Source organism: Dermacentor albipictus, unplaced genomic scaffold (genome assembly GCF_038994185.2).
Source record: "Dermacentor albipictus isolate Rhodes 1998 colony unplaced genomic scaffold, USDA_Dalb.pri_finalv2 scaffold_40, whole genome shotgun sequence".
In the NCBI taxonomy this organism is placed as follows: Eukaryota; Metazoa; Arthropoda; class Arachnida; order Ixodida; family Ixodidae; genus Dermacentor; species Dermacentor albipictus.
Genome location: NW_027225594.1, coordinates 748,000 through 761,788, shown reverse-complemented (window position 1 = coordinate 761,788; position 13,789 = coordinate 748,000). Strand labels below are relative to the sequence as shown.

The window sequence follows — 13,789 nt, the reverse complement described above, 5'->3', positions numbered from 1 at the left end:
CTCAGCGATATAGAAAATCGGATCGCGGTTGCTCATCTGCTTCGGTTGTCGTTCCAAGTACGAAGATGGGAAAGATAAGACAGAGAAGCTCGATCAGGCGTGCAACGAACGGAAGACGCAGCAAAGGTCAACCAAGCATTAGACGACCGCGGCTGAACGAGGCATCGCATGTGTTCCGCGGCTGTGCGGTGTTCCAACACCGGGAATTCCAGTTCTGCAAAGATGTTCTGCTTTAATAATGACAGCTGGTAAGCACGAGTTTTTCACTCTATTTTATGAGCGCGTACTCATATGGCACGAGTAAACCAGTTCTTTGCAAGCCTCAGTGAACTGAGAGCTTGCACAGAAGCGTGCATTCGATGCAAGCATGCACGCATTCGATGCAAGCGTGCATTCAAGCGTTTACAAGCGTGTATTCAGTCCAAGCCTCAGTGAACTGAGGCTTGCACTGAATGTACGCTTGAGAGCAACACGATACCAGTGCGAAAACGCTCTGCCACGTGTTTCATTTTTTTTTCATATTTCGCGGGCTTTCGTTGCAACCCGGAAAAAAAGGACTACGTGAGACGTATGGTACACGAAAGAACTCTGTCGGCGGTTTCAGAAGGTGCTCCACAAATTTGCTTCTCTCTGCCGGCTGCGATGCGTCGTGGTGACCTCGACGTCCGAGTTGTGTTCTTGCTGTTACGAAGTGGTTTCGCAACATATAAATCGTCATCTGTATGTGTGATGCGTCGCGGCTGTGCTCGGCGTTAAAGTGTTCGTTTTACACAATGTGCGTATGCTCAGAAGTCTGCGTAAGTGTTGCCGATCGCGTTTTCTTATGTAGTACCCCGAAAGGGAAAGCCGCACACCGGCCTCCTCTGCTTCGTACATGTATTTGTTTCAAAAGCTGTTACTGCGCATTTGAAGATGTTTCTGTCGGTGAGGGGAACTTAACGAACGCCTTAAGAGTTACATACTGCGAAACATGCAGCTCTGTCGAGATATGTGGACACTGAAGTGAAATGTGGACGCTAATGTCATGAATCCAAATTTCGGGAATTTGGACATTTGAAATTACACGCATTGGGTGTACATATTCAGAATGAGGTCCCATGACACATCGCGGAAAGGGGACCTCCTCTTAGAAATGAAGCGTAGATAAAAACAAAAAATGGCAACAAAATATCATTAAATTAGTTCTAACAATGAAAAAACTACAAATATGCACGGATAATATACACCATCAGAATATAAACACAGTGAATAATGCAACTGCGCACGCAAACACGCCGCAGTAGCTTTGCGACGATGGCATCGCTCGGGGTCGCGGATTTGATAAGGTTGCTTGGCAACCGCATTTCGTCAGGAGCGAAATAGAAAACGCAGTTCCACTTAGATTTTAGAAAAAGTTAAAGAATACCACGGTGTCAAAATAAATCGGCAGGCCGCCAGTAAATCGTGCCTTATAATCCGATTATCGTTTTCACACGTACAGCCGCGTAATCCAAATCAAATTTATTACTTCTGCCACGATGTGATGTGTCATGTGAGGCAAAGACAATGCTGAATACCCTCTAATGTTATGAAACATGGCGCACAACAATGCCTCAAGCAAACGCCTCTGACTTTGCGTTCTGCACGCACACAAACAGCAGTGGTGCATGCAAGGTAACGTTAAATATTAACTCAACCCTGTCGTGTTGGACTGACAGTTGATGAAATTAAGCATTCTCCGTCAACATCGCCGCTAATTATTCCTCAATCAAGGTAACCAAAACAGAAAGCTTCGCTTACACCGATACCCCCAGTGCGTGGGATATACATAATTTTATTTTCCTCAGTTGAATTGTTTTTCTTTTCTCTCAGCATTTTTTCGGCAGTCTTTGTGACGCGTCTTCAATGCAGCTCGACAGCCAAGTCTAATGCGCCCTCGGCTCATACGTACTTTAGGGGGCTGTTTCTACACGTGCTTCATAGCGCACTTCAGAGTGGTGTAAGAAACCTAATCAAACCATGGCACGACGGACCAGCGCTTGTAGCAGTGCGTACTACCTGCTTTATGGCGTCTTGGCTTCTCAGATGTTAGTGGCGAAAAGTGTTTCGTCTCGCAAGGCAAACGATCACACCAAGAATGTCGGCGAAAAAAAACAAAGCATCCAGTAATTTCGTATGCAGCCTGGGTTCCCAGCGTGGCAATCAGATGTATTACCGCAACGTTAACAAAACTGCCAACTTGCAATAGCTTCTGTGCTTGTCATAAAAAATACACAGTGCAAACTGCTCCAATTTCTGCCACTTGATTTTTGCATATTTCGCCATTCCTAGAAGCGAATTCTAGTGCTCTTTACGTAAGTCGAACTCTAACCTTTATTGTAACGCACTTAGCGCAAACAGCCGCTACATATTTCATTAAACAACTGAGCCCTCCCCTTGGTACAGCCAATGAATACCATACTGTACGTCTGTTTTCCATCAATTTGAGCAGAACCCCGTCCATACAGAATAATGTATTTCATGTAGACGACGCTTCCAGCATCAATGTCGCGTGTGGGTGTATTTTACTGGCGAGGGCGAAAATGGTTTTAAACGTAAAACTTAGCCACGTCTTATACGACGCCGTATTTCACGCTGACAACATTTAAGTTTATATTAGCAATTTGCCTAGGGATTTGGTCAAAGCAGTCTCCCGAAGAAGCGTCAAGAACGAACTGCTCTGAGCGAAACAGCAAACGTTGCGACGAGGGACACAAACGCTTGTTTCCGAACGAAAAGTGCGGGCGACTTAATTGAATAACACTGAGTGGAATTTAGCGTACGGAGAAGAGTTGCGCTTGTCTGCTTTGGGTCGTTAGGGATTTTGTTAATTTCTGTAATGCAGTTTCGGTATTCGACATCTTTGTAAATGCCAAATGCTGCAACGGATTCGAATTTCCACCACTCACTTAGTCCATAGGTAGCGGAACTTCATTGCATCATTCCGCTCTAGTTGCGATAAGCACGCGTTGTCATAGTATGTGTTCGGGGACGCGCCATATGGATTGCGTTGTTATTTTCCTTGGCAAGTACGCTTCAACGCCATGGGAGCACACGTGGCAGGGGTCACTGCAGTGACGAACAACTCCGTGTAAGCGGGCTGCAACGAAACAGGCCTCTGCACCACAGCATAGACGGTGACGCGAGGCTAACTTATATTTAATATTGATTATTTGCGAAGTATCTGAAGTCGAAACATGGAAAAAGTCAAGGAGAAACCTCACACTTGTTTCGAGAAAGACAATGCCGAATACGCCTAACGTACCTCTATAAAATGTTGGAGACAGTGTCGGACGTACCTTTAGCCACAGCTTTTCTTTAACGGGGAAAACGCGTATACGCTCCCTGCCACTACTTATTAGGTCATCAGACTGGCTCGATGTAAAGCCAGTTATTGCTAGTTTTACGATAGCTTTACTATATACTGACAAGTGCATACCCGTCTAGGAACCCAGCCACGTGGCATAAAGCCTGCGTTCGCTAAACTCCTAGCCACATTCTCTTGTAAATGCTAATTCAGAAAAAATAATGAAAGAAACACCTGGTCTATACCTAATCAACGTGATGCAGCTTTTCAGGCTGTTTCCAACCGACCGCCGCATGGCACGCGAATAATCGAGCAATTCAGAAAATGAGAAACAATAATTTTTATCAGGAATTTGAGCAGTACAGGCATATCTTCAAAGGCAGCTGCTTTGAAGTTCAGAGCACGTTGTCACAGGCTATGTAATGGCAGCGGTCTGTGCGGCCTGTCGTGAGCGGCACAGTGCTGACTGATCCAGCGGTGATTCCAGGCCTAGGCGAGGACGATGCTACCAACACCGAGGCATCAACACGAAGGTCTCGGTTCTGAAGAGGCATTCCCGCAGGTGACCCTGAAGTTCTGCAAGCTTTCCGACGAACGGGCAGCCCAAGCCGTCATGGAAACAGCGCACCGGAAGTTTCAGAAGATGCCGCACTGGGAAGTGCAGAACCACGAGGTCGGCCTCCACAAAGGGTTCACTGTCCAGGGGACACGAGCCGTCACGGGGCCTGTCTTCGAAACTGTCACCCTCCCGCCGAGCCGCATTTGTCCCACAGTCAGAAATGTCGTCAAGGCACCAGTCACACAAGGTGTGACCGCAGGGAAGCAGCACAGTATCGGCCGCAACCGCCGTGCATCTCACGCACACGCGCAGCCAGGACAACGGCTTCACGAAGGTGATGGGACGCTCGTTCACGAATGGGCAGTTGAACCCTTCCAGGGTGTAAGTGGCATCCGGGCGATCCCCGGAAAACCCGGATGGCTGCAACGGAGAGCCAGGTTGCCCGTCTCCGTAGTTTGAGCCGTAGCTCTCTCGAGCGGTCGTCGGATGGCTCGTTCGGCGATGGAAAGCTTCTGCGTTCATCTCTGGTAGTTGTCGGTGTCTGGGCGCCTGCCTGGTGGTGGCCGAGTTTGAACAGCACGCCTTTCACGATGCTGATGCTTGCAAGACGATCAGGGAATGATGGGCGTGTCACGGGCTTCGTCTGCGGCCAGGCGCAGGTCGGCAAGGTTGTTTGCGGTGAGGAAGTGTGTGACTTCACGAAGGTCCGACTCAGACGCGCTGAGAGTTGAGAATGATGCCGAGATGGTCACTGTTTCTTTTACAGCCTGGCAGGTGCGGCTTCCATTCTTGGTCGTGATTGGTCGCAAATTGCTGGTGAGGGGGTTAAAGAATTCTCCAATCTCAGGACTTCTTTGTGGCGAGAGTAGGAGACATGCCGGCAGCAGAGAGAGAGAGACTTCCACTCTCAAGGTCAAAGGAGGGGTGCATTTTTACAGAGTAGGCAAAATGGAATTTATTCATCAACTGTCATCGCAAGTACACAAAGACGAAACAGAGACGCTCGCAGCTCACGAAGATATTATAACTCGCTCAATTCTCGGTACTTGGGGTAAAAGGAATACAAGCTATAGTAAGTGGCCAGCCCGCGTCCGCATTCCTTTCTTCACACTGCTCCCACCTGACAATAGAATAGGTCATTGACCATCTGACCATAAGCGCAACAACTAGACAAAGAAAAAAAAGAGTCGCTGACAGTTCACGGACATATTCCAACTCGTTCAATTCTGGCTACTTGGCGAAAAAAATACGAGCTATAGTAACTGGCCAACCATCGTCAGCATGCCATTATCGACGCTGCTTCCATCTGGCCATACAAAAATTCACTGGCATCCTTTCAACTACGGTGCTTTCAGCCAATGTGTTTAAAAGCATGGCTGCTCATTATTTTATGTGGTCTGCTGCACTTTATAGCGTAAGGGCTAACAGGCAGCTTAAGGTCGGAGGGCAAGGAAACACAGCACTACACAATTATTAATAAAAAAATGAAAAAAAGTACCAAAGCACGCCTCTCTGGAATTAGTCTTTATGCATGTATATATATTTTAAAAGTTCAACGTGCTATCAACCATGAATATCCTTTAGTAGCCTGCAATAACACTATCGTCTTTCTTTAATTCAAAAGCGAAGAAGTGCAGTGCTGATTTTGTAATATGCTTTACGACAAATACTACATGCATGGGATCGTTCTTATTATAACATTTGTATTCTTATCGGGTACATCATGAAAAAACTGAAATGACGGGGTGAATTTCAGCAGTTGTAGTATTTACAGTCCTGTATTGATTCATTTATTTCGATATTGGTGCACTCAATTAATATAATTCTGGGGGTGCAGGGTATGATGATCGTAAAAGCGATGGCTGTAGAACAGCAGCTATAATTTGTTCCGCATACCAGTTGTTTAAAGGATTTACGTTAGAAATTACATTTTTTCGCGCACGCACACCGACATTCTCTGAAGTGCACCAGAAAAAAAAAACCTCCAACGCGAAAACTTTATCTTCATGTCCACTTGGTAGTCGTACTCAGTTTGGTCAGCGATGCTTTCTCACGTTGACGCGCGAAACGCTTGGTATGGCTATTGCTCTCAGCAAGTAAATCCAGACACAAAACTATAGAAGGACAGGTAATAGGTCAAACTGGATAAAACAAAGCAATCGCTTGTAGCGGTCACCCTATAGTATTACACACTTTTCCCAAGGCGCCACTCTTCGCAAGAACAATGATGTAACGTTGAGCGTCTTCCTAAAGATTCAATCTCATATTCCTTAAAAAATAAATAAAAAATTATTCACTGAGGCATCTCTTTAGCACGATGTAAAATATTCACAATACGATCGTCATGTCGACTTTGAAGGTTCTTTTCCCATCAAAAGCAACGCTCGGTCTATTTTCACCGCTATATGTCAGTGAATCTGAGAAATACCAGAAACATTCACGTTATTAACTTTACAGTAGAGAATATAATTAAGTCCAGTTATTACGTCACTGGTTTTCCTTACATTAACTTTTGTTGGCTTCTATTGTTGTGCGCGTTGTTTTATTGGTGCACGGGGATGATTGCCTCTCCTGGTCACGTGGTAATGACTGTCGTGCAATAATAAATATGAAATGTATATCGTGCCGCACTCATATGATCAATTTTTATGGCAAATGCTTGTGACATCTGTTTAAGGGTGACGCGTCCTATTTGAAAACATTTATTTCTGCTGGTTCAAATACGTCTGTAATATCCGGTGTGATGCAACGCTGTTCTTCAGTTTCTCGCATGTTACTGAAGGACGTGGGAATTATTTGCGTGGTAAGTCGTAGTCTCCTGGTGGCGATATTTAAATTGCAAAAATGTATTTTTATTTATTCACTTGAGGGGGGCTCAAGTTGCTCATATTGCCAAAATATTTTAAAGCACATGCTGGCATAACGCTGTATTGCACCCGTTCAGCAGCACAGCCCTAACCATCCCACAATGGTACACACTCAATTATTCTGAGAGGGCTTGTTACTGCTAAAGTCTATTCATTGATAACAATGCTTCGCTGGGTCAACAAGAGTAGGGCGTGGGCTATTTCGAGAACAAGACATTTTGAGTAATTGCATCTACATTTGTGCGCATGCTTCCTCCTTGGTGGGGAAGGGAAAGGGTAGACGGACCGTATTCGAGCTAGAAATGCCTGTAAACAGGAGGTTTTCGTGGAAAAGCAGCCTTGCTTGCTTTAACAAGTTATTATTGCTCGACGTGCGTCACATTGAACTGTAAAACGGATAGGGCTAGAATGTGCCACAGTCATGGAGGGGGGGGGGGGGGTCTTTTGAGTCGTGCCTACAGAACGCATTCCATAGACAACCACAGACAACCACCTACCGCAAAAAAATTATAACAGCGGGGGCCCAGCGCTGTGCCCTCCTCCGCTTCCCTGAACTGTCGAAGCATGATTTTCTGTGGCCGCTCGACTACGTGTTTAAAATTTACGGCGACAGTTTTCCACAAGTACTTTCTGTTGAAGGGCACATACACCATCCGATCTGGATCCAGCTAAAAGAATTATTTCCACCATTGAAACGCCGCAGCAGCATAGCTAACGTTGTATCGTTAAGTCAACGGCGCTGAAGAAAGCCATGAAAAAAGAGCTTATGCGAAGCTTTACATATTTAATATCTCTAAGGCAAAATCTCTTTTCACACAGTAATTTACCAGCTAAGTAAATAATCGCTAGCATGGGGTAACTTCTTTTTTCCTTTAGAAGGTAGGAATGCTAGCTAGTTGGTGCGAATTCATTGAGAAAAGACAGCGCAAAATAAACGCGGTCAATAAAGGAAACACGATGAGATTGATAATGAAATGAGTACCATCGGTTCAGAAAATAACCGAGGACATTTCGACGAGTAACAGCTGATAACAAGATCGCCCGGGGCACCCAAGTTTTGCCTGTGTCGCTGATGGCAACAGGTCATGTCGGAGCTGGTGGGTCGGTGCATTCATGATTGAGAATGAGGTTGTGGCGAAGGCATTTATTGCTTAGAAACATCTAGAATACTTTAGAACTTGATTCAAAGGGGAGCCTTCTTTGCCTCTTTGCTTTTTCTTCGCCACCACGTCGGGGTCGCCTCGGAGGGTTGCATACATGACATGGACGACGCCGAGAGGAAAGGCTACGCGAGAAACTTGCTTGCGACCCACCACGTGGAATGTCGCCAATGCCCTCTGGAGCTGCCTGGTCGTCTACGGGTCACCCTGTTGACAGCTGTAATTATCCGTGACCCCTGCACATTCATTGCATAAAGTGAAGCGCTTACCTTATTACTTAAGTGCGAGTCGAGATAGGACTTTCACCAGTAAGTGCAAACTGTTATGATTTCTGCCGCATGATGTTTGTAGATTTCCACGTTCCTAGAAACGAATTCTTTATTGTAACCCCCACTGAGCGCAAAGAGCCACTGATTGCGATCAAAGCGAGCTGCTGTAGGTTTATTCTCAATCAAGTTGGCGCAGAACCCCGTCTATACAGTATAATCTACTTCATGTAGACGAATCTAGCAGCACCAATATCGCAGTGTGTGTTTCGGACTGCCAAGTGTGAAAATGCTTTTAAACGTAAAACAAAGCCACGTCTTATACGACGCCGTAACTTGGGCTACCAACGTTTAGGTTTATATCAGTGATTTGCGTAGGGCTGTCATTAAAGCCGTTTCCCGAAGAAGTTTCAAGAACTAACTGCTTTGAGCGAAAAAGCAAGCAGTACGACAAGAATCACTCACGCCGGTTTGCGAACGAGAAGTGCGGGCGACTAAAGGAACAATCAGCGGCACTTGCCATACGGTGTAGAGTTGCGCTTCGATGGTTTGGTTGGTTACGGATTTTGTTAATTTCTGTATTGCAGTTGCGACTTTGACATCTTTGTAATTGTCAAATGCTGCAAAGCGATCGCATGGCCACCAATAACTAAGTGAATAGGTAGAGAAGCGTCATTGCATCATTGTGCTCAAGTTTTGATAAGCACTCGCTGACATCGTGCGGAATCGGGGAGGCACCGTATGGATTTCCATGATAGCACTCGAGGCAGTTGTTACTGCAGTGAAGATCATGCCCATCTGAGGGGGCTGCGTCGAAAGAGCCACACTGCATCAGAGAATAGAAGAAGTTGACGCTAGGGAAATATAAGTGTACCTCTTAAAATTGCTTATTAGCGAAGCAACTGAAATTCAATCTTGGAGAATGTAAAAGAGAAACCTCGCAGATGCATCTATAAAGGCAATGACGAATACTTGTAACGTACCTCAAAAATATTGGAAGGAGTGTAATACGTACAGTCGCCCAAATCTTTAACTGGTGTGCGGGAGCGGCGACTTTTCCGGGCGTCAGCGCCGTATGACGCGGCGAGGCTGGAAACAGCCTAGTAGACGATGGGCCCAGCTGAGCGCGCTTTGTCCGCATGCGCTTAGCCTCAGACTGTTTCCAGCCTCGCCCCGTCAAACGGCGCTGACGCACGGAAACGTCACCGCTCCCGCACACCAGTTAAAGATTTGGGCGACTGTACTTTTAGCTACAGCTTTTTTTAACGCGGAAAACTCATACGCTCATTGCGACTACTTAGTACATCATCAGACTGGCTCGATATAAGGCCACTTATTGCTAGTTGTACTATATAATATAGTTTTACTATATACCGACAAGTATACGCCCATCCAGGAATCCATTCACGGGGAAGATAGGCGACGATGAGAAAAAAAGAAGGAAAAAAACACCTGGTATGTACATAATCAACGTGCTGCAGCTGTTCAGGCCGTTTCCAGCCGACCACCGCATCGCACGCGAATGATGGAACAATTGGGGAAAGGACAAAGAACATTTATTACGCACTCGAGCAGTACAGGCATATATTCAAAGGCCGCGGTTTCGAAGTTCAGCACACGTGGTCACAGGCTACCCAATGGAAGAGGCCTATGCGGCCCGTCGTAAGCGGCACAGGGGTAGATCCAGCGGTGACTCCAGGCCTAGGCGCCAGCGATGCTACCAACTCCGAAGATGCATTCCAGCAGGTGATGCTGAAGTTCCCCAAGTACTCCGTTGAAGGGGCAGCCCAGACCGGCATGGAAACAGCGCACCGGCAGGGCCATAAGATACTCCAGAGGGAAGTACACGTCGACGGCGTCTTCCTCCAAGAAGTATCCACCGTCGAGGGGACACCGGCCGAAACGGTGCCTGTGTTCGCAGCTGTGGCCATCACAAGCGTCTTTGAGGCATCGACCCCACAAGGTGTCACAGCAGGGAAGCAGCACCGCATCGTCCCCAAACACCCTGCAGTTCGCGCAGACGCGCACCCACGGCAACCGCTGCTCGAAGGTGATGGGTTGCTCGTTCACGAATGGCCAGCCGTATCCTCGAAGGGTGTACGTGGTCGCTTCCATGGTGTAAGCGTTATCGTGGAGATGCTCGGATGACCCTGATGGCTGCGACGGAGAAGCAGGTTGCCTGTCTGCCCGGTCTGAGTCGTTGTCGTCTGGAGCAGTAGTCCGGTCGCAGGGTCGGCGATGGACACACTCTAAGCCGAAAACGGGGAAAAGGGGACTAACGGCAGCCGTTGGACCTTTGGATCAACGGTTAATCCACCGTGCGTGCCGTGTGCAGAGGCGAAGTGTCGTGCGCAAATTTGTGGGACTAAATGTTCGTCCTTGCAAGGTAACGGTCGACGGTGGGGATCAACGGCACAATTTAGTCCTCTGACTTTAGTCCCTTTAGAGAGGGGAGCTCCGTGTCCCTCTCCTCCCTGCCTGGACGGGGTGGCAGCGGGTCATAAAACACTGTCGCTCTGCTGTCATCCCGCCCACACGAAGGTCAACAGGCTTTCGCCATTGGCTAACATTTTGGCGGGAATCGGGCCCTGCTTGCGTGCACTCCGGGTAAGCGCGCGCAAGTCGGGTCCCGGGGAGACCACATCGGGGCGTCTGAAGGTGCGTACGTGTTTTTCTCTGCCGGCGGCGGCCCCCTTTGTCCGCCGCCGGGCGATGGCTACTTCGGCTCGTCGGGGTCCCGGCGGGCGCGCGCGCACTCTTCCGTCGTCTCGATATCCTGAGGCAGCGTCTGCCGATCATGCCCCCGTCTGTTCGTCTGTCATTTCTTTCTCGGCTTTTGTTCTCGATTGCCGCAAGGCGTTCATGCGCCGTCTGGGCCGGCAACCGGATACAAGAGGCCGAGACGAGGCATACGGTCGGTTTCTGAGGGAGCTCGCGCGTCCCTTTTCGCCTCTAGGCATTCCAGAACGAAGGCGACGGCCCGTGTTCTGCTCGGGCTACGTGACCCTTTGAAGAAAAAGCCAACCTATTCGAACGCACTAGGCCGGAGTCACAAACAAGAAAAAAAACTGCAACATGTGCTGTGAACAAAGAGTACCGAGCGCCGTTGAGTCCCCTGCCCGGACCCATATGGGTGACAACACCCGATAGAAAACAAAATAAATAAATAAAATGACACGTGCAAACGATTTGCCTGCTTCGCATGGAGGGTTTGTCGAGAACAACGAGAGGGAGAGTGCGGCACCGTCGTAGACATCGCAAATCGGCAGTGCGTGTCGTCCGCTAGGAAAGTGTCGTCTGTTAGGAAAACAAGTTGTGGGGCTCGCGCGACGGCCGCGCGCCGCATTTGGTACGAAATTGCTGTTCTGTCAACAGGCTTTGACGCTGAAATGTCGCACTCACGTACGGTCTGCTCCCAAGAGAACGCACCGCAACGCAACACGGCAGCCCGTTTTAAAGAAGACGAAAGGAGCCTGCCGACGACACTCCTGAACGGCTACAAGCATATTGTGGAATGCAAGAAAGCTTACGTCGCGTCGTTGACCAAGAAGAATCAGACATGGAAAGAAATAGCAAAACATTTGAATGCCAACCACGGGATTACGCGGCGCGATCACCTGCAACTGAAAAAATGCTGGACCAACCTGAAGCAAAAGCGGAAAGAGGAAGCTGCGGAAGAACAGGGAAAGCGCCACAAAACTGGTAAGCGGACATGTTCTGCATGACTGACTTATTTGGGCTACTTTTTGTTATGTGTAGTCACAGGAGATAAGAAAATACGCTCGCAATCAATCTTTCCGCGACTGCGGGAAGCACACCAGTACCAGCGCGGGTGCTTCGCGATGAGCAGAGTCACCTTTCCTACTGCGCGGCACACTGTTGACTGAGGAATGCGGACCGGACCTCCGGTGACTGTTTGAAACGTGCCAGCGCCGTAAAACATCACAGCCATCAGCAACTGCAGCATAGGAGGCACACAGTCGGTCCTCTATTGTCCCAGCTTACCCGGATAGGCAACGTAGCGAGAAGTCGCACGGCGTTCTTCGTGAATCTGTAGCGACCGAGGAATTGTTCGTCGTCGTACAGCTCCATCGAATTCCCTCGGTCACGTAGGGTGGGTCGCGGAATTTTCGGCAAGGGCTGCGCCTCTGAAAATGCTGTATCCATGGCGTAGCAAGCAAACTCGAAAGCAGATAACCTCCGCGCGACGTCCGTTCGGGAGGCTGCCATGTTGGAATAACACACAAAGTCAGTTTCAAGCTAGCCCGGGAGCAGACTTCAAACTTGAGCGGACTTCGACGCAGCCAAGTCGTTCCCAAGTCGTCCGCAAGATCAAGCACGATTTACGACGCGCGGCGAAGCTGTCTTGAGACTGCCAGAAGTCAAGTTCGAGCCAAGTTAGATCTCTGCATTCGGGGGTTGTAGAGTGCTTCTAACTTATATTTGACTGTGACTGCTCCTGACTTAATTTCATTTTCATGATTTTACTCTGGCTATGACACGTTCCATCTGCTGTATACTTTGGAGTTGTTTTATTTTGTTTGAACTGCTGCATATTTCCAGTCAATTTTTTTATCTTCTGTATCTATATGTCATTACTGTATACCAAGGACTTGGCATTTGTATGCTAGTATTCCTTTATTTGTTTTGTTAATTGTGGATCAAGATGATGGTGGCAATATGTAATCAAAAATAAACATGGGTTACTTGAGTTCGATCATTGTTTTTGCTTGAAAAGCTATGGCAACCTGGAATCATTGGAAAAGTGATTTCGGACTAACTGGGAAGGACTAAAAGTTACTCCTGCAGTTACTCCCTGTGTACTAACCTTAACAGACTAACCGTTGATTCTCTAGGGACTAACTGGGAGGGTCTAAAAGTTGCCCTCACTTTTAGTCTGCAGTAGTTGCTCCCCCAGTTAGGCCGCTGCATTTGCTCCCGCAATTAGTCCAAAATTGGTTCAAAATCTGTGGCAGGTCATTTAGTCCCCCAAGAGACTAACAGCCATACCCGTTTTAGTCCTTTTTGGCTTAGAATGCAGATTCGCCGTTCCTCTCTGGTAGTTGTGGCTCCCTAGGTGGTTGGTGGTAACCGAGTTCGAAGAGCACGCCTTTGACGAAGCTAATGCTTGCAAGACGATGGGGCAATGATGGGCGCCTCACTGCTTTCGTCTGGGGCCAGCCACAGGTGGTCAAGGTGGTTAGCGGCGAGGATGTGCGGGACGTCATGTCGGTCTCACTCGGACAAGCTGAGAGACGAGAAGAGTGTCGCCGAGATGCACACTGTGCCTTTTATAGCCTGGTAAGTGGGGCCTCCCTTCGGGGTCGTGATTGGTGACAAGTTGTTGGAGAGTGAGTTTGAAAAATTAACGTATCGCTGGACGTGTTTGGAGCAACAATGGAAGGAATGCCGGCAGCAGAGAGAGAGAGAGGGGGACACATACACGCTCATCGTCCAAGGAGGGGTGAACTTTTCCAGGAAAGGCAAATAGCAATTCATTCGTCATCATTCAGCGCAACAACTACACAAAGAAGAAACAAAATAAAGGATGAAGATCACGAAGATATTCCAACTCTCTCAATTCTCGGTACTTGGGGGAAAAAAATGCAAGC

The 13,789-nt window shown here is 47.9% G+C and overlaps 1 protein-coding gene across 3 annotated transcripts in view; it reads left to right on the top strand.

Annotated features, from left to right (window-relative positions):
* LOC139052848 (hemicentin-2-like) overlaps positions 1–13,789 on the top strand; it is a 363,460-nt gene that overhangs the window by 82,763 nt on the left and 266,908 nt on the right. Inside the window, exon 1 of one of the 3 annotated variants that reach the window (XM_070529995.1) lies at positions 126–248. The exons of the other annotated variants lie outside the window; for them this stretch is intronic. Within the exon in view, the coding sequence (XP_070386096.1) occupies positions 169–248 (80 nt within the window). The 5' untranslated portion in view covers positions 126–168. Of the gene's footprint in view, positions 1–125; positions 249–13,789 lie in introns of those variants that run through there. 3 annotated transcript variants of the gene reach the window in all.